The sequence below is a fragment of the Hippopotamus amphibius genome, chromosome 1 (assembly GCF_030028045.1).
Source record: "Hippopotamus amphibius kiboko isolate mHipAmp2 chromosome 1, mHipAmp2.hap2, whole genome shotgun sequence".
Taxonomy (NCBI): domain Eukaryota; kingdom Metazoa; phylum Chordata; class Mammalia; order Artiodactyla; family Hippopotamidae; genus Hippopotamus; species Hippopotamus amphibius.
This window is the reverse complement of record NC_080186.1, coordinates 43,570,171-43,581,782: the sequence shown is the minus strand read 5'-3', so window position 1 is coordinate 43,581,782 and position 11,612 is coordinate 43,570,171. Positions and strand designations below refer to the sequence as shown.

Below are 11,612 nucleotides of genomic sequence, written 5' to 3'. Positions count from 1 at the left end.
AGAATTGAAAAAGGGTTCAAATAAAATTATGGATATCATGATGTAAATCAACACTAATAAAAGATCCCTTTCTTTCACTCCATGAATCGTTTCCTTATATACCTTAACAAGAGGTTCCAAATCCAACTGTATTAAGATGGTGCACACAAGGAATTCTAGGTTAGCTATTTTCTAAGTATAACCTAAAAACTAGACATGGTAAATTGAAATTTCAAGCAAATTATTTTAAAATTTGATCCTAGAAGAAAAGGTAGCAAGCATTAGTAACTGGCAAACATACAGGGGTGTGATTAACAAACCAGATATCTGCATTTCATTTATATAGAACCTCTAAGGAATTTAGTATGTTGGTGTTTCTGGTTTCCAAGGACAACTTAAAACAAATCACAGTGGGAACTGGAGGACTGTTCCCCAATGCTTCCTTCCTCTCTCCAAAACTCTGACTATTAACATTCATCCAGGATAAATGAATTCTCTATTTTCCAATATCATACTGGAATCAAGATTATAAGTTACTGTCCCCTCTCTCTCATTCTGATGCCTAAGAAGCTAGTACCAAGAATTGAAAAGTTTCTTCTGAATCCTAATTTATGATGTGCTAAAGTTTTATTATATGTAGTTAACACTTCTCCCAAATGAGGTTCTGCACCATGATTAAAGTTTCTGAGATTTAAACCTAGCATGTAAATTAACCCCCTGGATAATTTATCCACCTCCAGTTATTCTGGAGTTGTGGTGAGTTGTGACTTAGCATATCCATCTCAGGAAGAACTTAACTCACATCAGTTCAAGTTTCATTTGGCTTTCCTCCCTGGAGAAAGCACCTATCTCACCCCTCTGACTAAAAGCAAGAGTCTCAGTCCCACACTTGTCCTTGGGGATATATAATTTTATACAAACCAACTCCTTCAGTACTCAGTTTTCATTAAGATGTGGCTCTATATAAAAATACTTGTGTGTAATGAATTTAAAAGCTTTATTATCTATGACTCAGTATCTCATTTCAATTAAAAAAATTTCTAACTTACAATTTACAATTTTAACCATTGACAACAAATTTGCATTTAAAACAAATACAAGCGGGTCAGGGCCACCATCTTCCAATTGCTGCATTACTGAAATCTGTGATGGTTTCTCTTCCACAGCATAGTCTGTAAGGGGAGAAAACAATGTAAGAGATTGGTAAAAGAGACAAATCAAGGAAGAAATCTGATGGAGGAATGGCCTTACTATCCACAGGAAACAGATAAGCAACTGATTTATAGATAGGGTAAACACAGGTTTATATTAATCCCAGTATCATATTAATAGTGCCCTTTTCATTCTCAAAAGTGATTCAGTCCTATTTGGATGATAACATGGTTATCCTATGTATATACACTCCACACAATGGTTTAGGCCGCAGTCTAAAAACAACTCTTTGATTTAACAAAAATCCTCCCACTATCATAATAATAAATTCACATATTACACATTTTAAGACCAACACAAAGTAATCTGTGATACACAAGGAAGTGATAGGTTCCCTCTAGAAAGGAGGTCTAGGGGTTGAAGCAGAGGGAAATCCTACTTTTTACTCTATATCTTTTTGTATTATTGAGATTTTTTTACCATTAAAAAATCAAACTTTAAAAAAATGCACCCAGACAATAGAAGTATAAGCAACTGGTTTTACGAAACAATTCCTCTAAGTATAAGTCAAGAAAGAGTTCAGTATATGTATCACCAAAATCAGCAGTAAATCATATATCAGATTCTAAGCATGGACAAGTTAACACTTGAGACTGCACAGAACCCTTCCCATTTAATCTTTGTAAACACAGTATGTAATATTCAGCAACACTATTTTGAATGACAGTCATCGTCTCAGCTTGAAGTCAAAATCATGAGTAATAACACTGTGGAATCTACAGATAAGGGAAAGGAATTAAAAACCTGAAAGTTGCATGTCGTTTGGTCTTATATAAAATGTATCAAGGGATAGCAAGACAGAACAAAATAACGCCATTTTCCACTGACCAATAGAAACCAAAATGTATTTTTGAAATGTATACTCTATCAATGAAAATATTTATTGGAAAAAGAAATACTGAGTGACTTTAAAAAATTGTTTTTAATTAATTTTTTCCACTGGAATACAAAATAGCAAAATTCTGGTTAAGAGATAGTAATATGGTTTAAGAAAGTGAATACACAATAGTTAACAAGTTGCTGCTTCTTGGTAGGAGAGGTTTTGACAATTAGATTTAATGGATGTGACTTTTAATGAAAATGGAACCCTGCAATCTTAACTATTTTAACAAGAGAGTAGGCCAATTTAATTTCTTATTAATTTAAGATTTATTAAAATAACCGAAATTTGAAACCTAAGTAGCAAATTTACTTGCAAAAGAATATTTTTAAAGGGTCCTAGTAAAGGAGCAAAGGCATTATATTGCAATACAATTAAAAGAATGCTTAACTTTATATGAAAGTTCATTGTTGAACTATCTGAGACACAAGCTGGATTTTTTATATTTATTTATTTATTTGGCTGTGCCAGGTTTTAGTTGCGGCGCGTGGGATCTTCGTTGCAGCACGCGGGATCTTTAGTTGTGGCATGCGGGATCTAGTTCCCTGACCAGGGATCAAACCCAGGCCCTGGACTGGGAGCACAGAGTCTTAACCACTGGACTACTAGGGAAGTCCCCAAGCTGAACCTGATAGTATGATACATTCAGCCAACACTGCTGAGTGCGTAAAATAGGCCCAGCACCATGCTAGGAGAAGAAGACACAAACATGAATTCAGACTAAAGGAATTCATGGTCTAAGTGAAAGAACAGACCTATAAAATATCTCAATTACAATGAAAAATGTGTTAATATAGTAATGGTCTATAAGAATTTCTACTTGAACAGAGATAACTGATAATTTCTATTTGAACACTACTACAAAGACAGAGGCAGGACTCAGAGAAGTTTTCCATTAATATGAATTTTGCCCCCCCAAAAATAATAAATAAATATGAATTTTGAAAAGTTGAGCAGTTATTCAAGGAGTCTAGCACATAGAAGGGTATTCTAGTCTACACAGAGGAAAGGAAGATAATAAAAAATATTAATTACGTGCCTACTTTGTACCAATTCTCTTGCTAGGTACTTTCAGGTATGAAATCTGATTTATTATTCATAATGACTCTTAAGTGGGTATAGCTACCCAATTTTTTTTTTTAAACTAGGAAAAAGATTCAGAGAGGATAAATGACTTGCCCACTGGATCATACAGCTGTAATGGACTGGTACCAGGATTAAGACTCAGGCTTGTCCAGCTCTGAAGTCCATTCTCTTCCCACTACTCCACAGCATAAGAAAAAGCATGGACATATGAAATGTGAATATTCAGAAAACAGTAAATAATCTATAGTATGCCTGTAAAGTACTAGGGTGTTGGCTGGAAATAAAAATTAGATAAGTTGAGATGAGGTTACAAGGAACACTGTATGCCAAGGTAAGTAATTTATACTGAAGGCACTGGGAACCCATTGAATTTTCTAAGCAAGAACAATATATTATAATATCTATGTTTAAAAAGATAACTGGACCTACAAACTTACAAGCTTTTGCACTGCAACGGAAACCATAAGTAAAACAAAAAGAAAACCTACAGACTGGGAAAAAATATTTGCAAATGATTTGACCAACAGGGGCTTAATTTCCAAAATATACAAACAGTTCATAACAGCTCACTATCAAAAAAACAAAACAAAACAAAACAAAACAAAAAAATGTGCAGAAGACCTAAACAGACATTTTTTCAAAGAAGACATACAAATGGCCAACAGGCACGTGGAAAGATGCTTAACATCGCTAATTATTAGAGAAATGCAAATTAAAACTATAATGAGGTACCACCTAGCACCAATCAGAATGGCCATCATTAAAAAGTCTACAAATAAATGCTAGAGAGGCTGTGGATAAAAGAGAACCCTCCCACACTGTTTGTGGGAATGTAAACTGGTAAAGCCACTATGAAGAACAGTATGGAGGTTCCTCAAGAAACTAAAAAAAGAGTTGCCATATGATGCAGCAATCCTACTCCTGGGCATATACCCATATAAAACTACAATTTGAAAAGATATGTGCACCCCTATGTTCATAGAAACACTATTTACAACAGCCAAGACATGAAAACAACCTAAATGTCCACCGACAAATGAATGGATAAAGAAGATGTGGTGTATATATATACAATGGAATATCACTAAGCCATAAAAAGGAATGAAATAATGTCAGTTGCAGCTACATGGGTGGACCTAGAGATTAACATACTAAAGCAAAGTAAATCAGAAAGAGAAAGACAAATATCATATGATATCACTTATATGTGTTATCTAACATATGACACAAATAAACTTATATATGAAACAGAAACAGACTCACAGACATAGAAAACAGACTTGTGGTTGCCAAGGGAGAGGGGGGTACAGGGAATGGGGGTGCAGGGGAGGGTTGGATTGGGAGTTTGGGACTAGCAGATGCAAACTATTGATATTATACATAGAATGGATAAATAACAAGGTCTTATTGTATAGCACAGGGAACTATATTCAATATCCTGTAACAAACCATAATGGGAAATAATATCGAAAAGAATATATATGTGTGTGTACACACACACACACGTATAACTGAATCACTTTACTGTACACCAGAAATTAACATAACATTATAAATCAACTATACTTCAAAAGAAAAGATAACTGGCACCGATGTGGAAGATTAAATAAAGGAGAGAAAGAATGAAAGCAAGGAGACCAGGTAAAAGACTACGACAAAACTGAGGAGAGATTATTGATAAACCATCTTCTGAAAATGTGCTGACTGGATGCTGATCTATATCTATCAACAAGAAACTTTCACATAAAGATAAGCATTCTTTTGACTGATTAGTAACTTTGCTTCCTACCAGGACTCACTAAAAATATTTTTTAACAAAAACTTGATACTTAGGTTCAGTGCTCTCCAACTATATATACATTTCTGAATGTGTACTGTACTTTAAGACAAAAAGTTAAATTAATGTACTGACTGTATCACGTGGGCCAATACTAGACCATAAGCAACTCTTCAGAGTGTTATGTGCTTTGGGATACAAAGAAAGAACTGCCAATAAGCTACATTTATATTACAATTAAAAATAATATTATATCCTTCCAACAAATGAAACTGATAACATAAAGCATAAATATCTTCTCTTAAAACAATCAGTAACAGCAACAATGCTTTTCATGGCACTGAGTAGTCACCTTTTTTGTTGGAGGAGAGAAGGGCGGTTATCACTTGAATTCTATCTCCTTTCCTTAATTAGAAGGCAATATTTGGTATATATAAATATCCCTGTTTAAATATCTAAGTCCACATACCTCCTTTTACACCAGTGGAGATGAGAATGGGAGGAAGGCCATCTTCAGGAATAAGGTTCATTGCACTGCCAACAGGACTTCCAACCTGAGCTATACTTCCAGAGAATAGAGAAATATCCGTCTAGGAAAAGCAAATTAGCAAAGAGAACATTACAGAGAGTTCAAGACTTTGGCAGAATATAGTCAAGATTACAAGTGGCAATTAAAGTGAAAATTCTGAATTCATACTTTTTTGAAGATAGCACAAGATATTCATTAACCTGTGGTTTCCCAAGGACTGGGTTTATACTATGAAAATGTTTATAATTGTATAGTTTCTCCTTTTGGCATCATCAAATGATAGTAATGAGAGAAAAGTCTTATAACCTGTGTTAAAGCCGTTTTTACCAAGGTTTCTTTTGCCATAAAAGAATATTTTTTAAACTTTCACTGGCAACAGAAACAAAATTACAGTATTATCTCATAATTTCTGAACCTTTACTACATTTGAGTCTACTTAAAGCCTTACTGATACTGCTTTTTCAAAATAACTTTGATAATTGGGGTGATGGTTGTACAACAATGCGAATATAATTTAAAGTGTTTAAAATGGCAAATTTTATGTTATGTATAATTTACAACAATAAAAAAGAAAAAACTTAACTGATAAAATAGTTTTCATTTACTTTGTAATGAAAATAAACTCTGAGTTCATTTTTCTTTGAATTAATATGAAGATCACCTTAACTACTTAATAAAGTATAATGTTGCAAAATACACTGTGAGTGGGGTTAAATCCACTTAATTAACAATTTAATAGAATATGCTCAAATATCTATTAAAATGATGCCTATACACTCTATATTCTTCTTAACTTAAACAAGAAATAGAAGCTTTAAGCACTGTTTACAATAGCTAAGACATGGAAGCAACCTAAGCATCCACTGACAGATGCATGGATAAAGAAGATGTGATACACACACACACACACACACACACACACACACACGTGAGCACACACACACACTGGAACATTAGCCATAAAAATGAATGAAATAATGCCATTTGTAGCAACATGGATGGACCTAGAGATTATCATACTAAGCAAAGTAAGCCAGAAAGAGAAAGACAAATATCATATATCACTTATATGTGGAATCTAAAAAAATGATACAAATGAACTTATCTACAAACCAAAAACAGACTCACAGACTTAGAAAACAAATTTATGCTTACGAAAGGGGAAGGAGAGGGGATAAATTAGGAGTTTGGGATTAACAAATACACACTAGTTTATATAAAATAAATAAACAACAAGGTCCTACTGTGTAACACATGGAACTATATTCAGTATCTTGTAATAACCTATAACAAAAGAATCTGAAAAAGAATATATATATAAAATATGTATAACTGAACTACTTTGCTTTACACCAGAAAGTAATACAACATTGTAAATCAATAATACTTCAATTTTTAAAACAGAAAGCTTTCAAAAAAAGTTAAAGGAAAAGCATATAAAAACTGTTTAACAAGTATAAAAATGTTTATAGCAGCTTTACTCAAAGAGCTGAAGTCTGGAAACAATCCAAATGTCCATCAATAGGAAAATAGATAAATTGTGGTATAGCCATATGATGGAATATTATTAAGCAATAAAAAATATTTATTTTTGATGCACACAACACAGATAAATCTCAAAAAGTATTAGAGTTTAAGAAGCTAGACAAAAACATTATATATTTTTCCATTTACAAGAAATTCAAAAACAGGCAAAATTAATCTATGGTGATACAAGTCAGAATAATGGTTACCTTGCGGAAAAGAGGACGAGAATTGACAGAAAAAGGCCATGAAGGAAACTAGATTCTATAGTTTCTTACAGAAATATTCTACAGAAGAAATTTCTACAGATAGAAAGGTTCTGTGTGTCTCTACCTGGGTGGTGGTTACATGGGTGTGTGTGTCTATATGTATATATAGAGAGACACACATATATGTATGTTCATGTGTTTCCTAAGGATTAATGCTCCTTAAGGACTTTGCTATATATATTTTATACTTCAATAAAGATTAAAACTATTTTTTAAAAAAATATGCCTATGTCTTATCATACATTTTGTCTATACTATCTATAACTTAGGATTGTAAGTTTTAGTGGGTTTTTGCTAAAAATTCTGCAGTTTTCTCAGTACATCATCCTATAAGGAAATTTGGAAAATTTTATTGGCTAACCATTACTGATTTGAAGGCCTAATGGAAATAAAGAAACCTATTCTAACTTGCTATTTAATGATGCATAAATCCACCTTTTAATATCATAAGAAGTGGTCATCTGGCCTCTACTTAAATATCATCTGGGAAAAGGAATTTGCTTCATTTACTGAGCACCTTTTAAGTGCCAGGCACTCTACTAGGTCATAAAGATGAGAAAAACATGTTCAACTCTGGCCTTAAAGAATTTGTTTTCCCTTATTTTACCAGATAAATACTAAAATAGAGTGTTGAACAATGTGAGAGAACAACAATAAATAACTTGTTTTAGTTTCTCTTAAACTGACCTGAACTTTGTTTCCCTATAATTCACTAGAGCTCCCTCGTTCATTCAAAAAATTTGTTTTAAGAACCTATCATATAATTTAAGAGATATAAAAAGTTTCATAGAAAGAAAAAAGCCATCACTGTATAAACAGTATAGTTATAACTGAATTAGGTAAGATTGTCAAAGGACAGTAAAATCACTGGCTGAAAGATTGTAGGGGAACAGGACACCCACAGTCTCAAAGTATCACCCCTCACTTTACTTTTTAATTACAAAGAGGAAAAGCTACTTTTGCAGTGGAGAATCACAGGAGACATCAATTTAACCAATTAGCAAACTGACACTTTTTGATAAGTTCCACTAAGAAATGACCATCACTTACGGTAGTATTACTCTTGCCAAAAATATCTAATCTGAAACTAATCATGAGGAAAAAAACAGAAAAACACAAATTAAAGACTTTATGTCAAACATGGCCTAAATGCTTCAAAAATATTAATGATGTGAAAGGCAAAAAAAAAAAAGTAAGAGAACTATTTTAAATTAAAGAAAATCAAAGAAACGTAAGAACTGAAGGCAATTGTGATCTTTGATGGGATTCTAATTTTTTTAAAAAAGACTTTATTTAATAAAATATATATATATATATGCACATGTGTATAAATGGAAGAATAAAGAATATAATGGGACAATTGGGGAAATCTGAATATGGACTATATATTTGATAATACATAGAACTATATGTTAAAAATCTTTTCATATAATTGTATTATACTTATATAAGAAAATGACTTGTAAACATAAGCTGAAGTATTAAGTGATAAAGTGCAACTAATCCTCAAATGGTTCCCCAAAAAAACCTCTGTGTGTGTGTGTGTGTGTGTGTGTGTGTGTGTGTAGGGGTAAAGTAAATGTGGCAAAATGGCAATTGGTGAATATGGGTGAAGGCTATATAGGTGTACACTGTACTACTCTTGTAACTTTTCTGTGGGTTTATAATTTTTCCACATAAACAACTGGAGAAAAAAAGAATTTTCTTGACAAAGTTACTGTACAGATACAAAGAAGAGTAAGTCATAGTTCTGGCTGTTGTCCTCTGCAACCACAGAAAAATCATCCAAATCAGGCTTAGAAATATTTGAAGACAGTGACATGGTTTAATGTACCTTCACCAAATAGGAAATTTAGCTCTCCATGTCAATAAATCTAATCTTAATAACATGCAATTACAATTACAAGCAAATCCACAAATTATGTAAATTTCTAGAAAAATATTACTGAACATAAATATAAATAAATAGTAACCATGAAAACTTCAAAAGTAAAAACTTTATCCAAACTCTGATCCTCTTATGTTATTTAAAAAAAAAAAAAAAGACAGACACACATGCTTAATTGGAACTAATCACCTTATTATAGTCTTGACCACCATATTCAACAGGGCAAAGAGCAATAAGAAAGGGACCCACTGTACAAAGGATTCTATGTGTATACTTTCCAATTATGTTCCTAGGTGGCTCTATTCTTTCATGGACTCAAAAAAATGCAGCTAATATTTGACCCTTCTGAAAATTAGCCCCCAAACTATGACCAGTATATCCTATAGAGACAGTAAATGTGACAGCACAGTATGAGCTAGTTTCCTTAGGTAAATTATACGAATCTTCCATCCATTAAGTCAGTGGTTTTTCAACTTATTTTTAAGCTTCAGAATCCTTTTTAAAAATCTTACATGGAAACACAACAGGTAGGTCAGAAAAAAGTAGAGATGCTTGGGTTGAAGACAAAGGAACAGCATTCCTCAGCCACTTTCATATTTCCTGGCCCGTCTTCACCACAGCAACTCCCTGGCAGCTACCACAGAACCTGGGGAATATGCTTTGAAAACCAATGTATCAAGGAACCAGGGATCGCTCTAGCACAACCTCTAGCTACAGTGGTAGACTGAGCTCACCTGAGAACAACCTTTAGAAGAATCTCTCTCCTAAAAAAACTTCCAAATATAGAACAAACAAGAATAACGGATTCTGTCACATTTATTTTACACCTAGACACACACACAAGCATGTGCACACACATACATACACATGCACTAAGCTGTATCCAAAGTCTATAGGGTTCCACAGAAAGGTCACTCAACTTAGAAAAAAGGCAAGACAGAGGCAGCACAATGCTTGAGTAATGTAAGTACTCACTTTTAGTTGCTGTTTTGTTTTCTTACCTCTGCTGGTAGGGGACTGGTAGTTGCTGGCTTGACTGGGTCATGTGACACAGCCAGGGTTCCTGCAGAGGAAGTTCCATTCATGGTTAATTTGGCTGCATCAGCAACTTCTCCATTAGGCAAGATTCCATCAGCAAACCAAACTCGTCTCTGCTCTCTGGGCTGAGCCACTTGAGGAGCCAGAAAATAAAACAGGCATCACTGTGACAATGGTAGGGTTTCTAACATCAAGAAGAGAAGGTCACCAATTTCAGATATTCAAATAAATCACTATTTAGCATTTTATAATTATAAATACAATTGTAACTATATAAAAGTGGTTATAAACTAATAAAAATACACATGTAAATATATTCCTTACTTCTATAATTTATATGTAAAGATTTAAAACACTTTGCTTTAAAATATTAAACATGCCTATGATTATGTCACATACTCTGTTCCATACCACTAAGAGAGAAACCAAGGAAGGTGTTTGAAGTGCCTAGGAAATAAACTAATAGAGAAAACATACCTAGAAATAGACATCCACATCTCCTAAAAGTATGAGGTTTCTATAGGTATAAAATATCTGGAAAAGTGATACAGTATTTTTAAAGGGCAAAAGATGCCCTGAAGAATGTTGAAGAATTATTAATAAAAGAAGAGTTGGCACAGATATGTAAGAATTGGGAAGCAAATTGACCAGATCCTTGGCTAAAGTGTAAATGAAGAAGAAAAAGACTGATCTGGCAGTGCGAAAGTAGTCTGCATTTTAGTAAAAGGATGGGGAAAGGCTGGAAAACTAAGTCTGACAAAAGGATCTCTCTAAATCCACTTTTGAAAATCAATTCAAGCAGCCAAAACAAAGAGAGACTAGGGAAGACCAACAAAAACAACAAATGGAGTAAAGAGAATAAAGATTTTAAGAATGAAAGCCTGAGCTCATACAAATACAAGGAGTATGACTAAAGGATGATCTGAAAAGAGGAGGAAATGGGGAAAAGTATGATAATGTCAATAGAAGTTTTTGATCTTCAAAAGGGGAGGAGAGCTATTTAGCAAGGAGAAGGGAATATTGCTAGACAAAAAGATATAAAATTAATGATAGAAGACAGAGTGTAATTATCAAGGGAGACTTCTTGACAAGATCATTTTAAGGAAATATATGATTGTTATTTTTCCTACTGATAAGTCCCTGAATTTACAAAGTGCCTTTCATCTGACAATATCATAATCATAAAGATAGAATAAACTAAGTTGAGCCTGTAGTTTTCTACCTATCATATGATATAATCAGAATTAAAAGTTCTGGATTTTTAAAAGTCTGCATACCTAACACAGTATTTTCATATTTCTACATGGATAGATTAAAAATGAAAAGAGAAAATGGCAATATATATTCCAAAAAGCAATACTAGAAATGGGCTGGTCAAAAAAAAAGAATTCTTATTTTCATCACCTACTAAACTCCTACAAAGAACACTA

General features: G+C 33.2%; 1 protein-coding gene across 7 annotated transcripts in view; it reads right to left on the bottom strand.

The window, feature by feature from the left end:
- ZFYVE9 (zinc finger FYVE-type containing 9) overlaps nucleotides 1-11,612 on the bottom strand; it is a 193,486-nt gene that overhangs the window by 65,347 nt on the left and 116,527 nt on the right. For all 7 annotated transcript variants that reach the window (XR_009049626.1, XR_009049625.1, XR_009049627.1 and 4 more), the window contains 3 exons: nucleotides 10,146-10,315; nucleotides 5,404-5,524; nucleotides 1,029-1,151 (listed from right to left, as the gene is read on the bottom strand). Coding sequence is in view for 3 of the 7 variants with exons in the window: in XM_057710762.1 (XP_057566745.1) it covers nucleotides 1,029-1,151; nucleotides 5,404-5,524; nucleotides 10,146-10,315 (414 nt within the window). In the remaining 4 variants the exon portion in view is untranslated. The remainder of the gene's footprint in view (nucleotides 1-1,028; nucleotides 1,152-5,403; nucleotides 5,525-10,145; nucleotides 10,316-11,612) is intronic.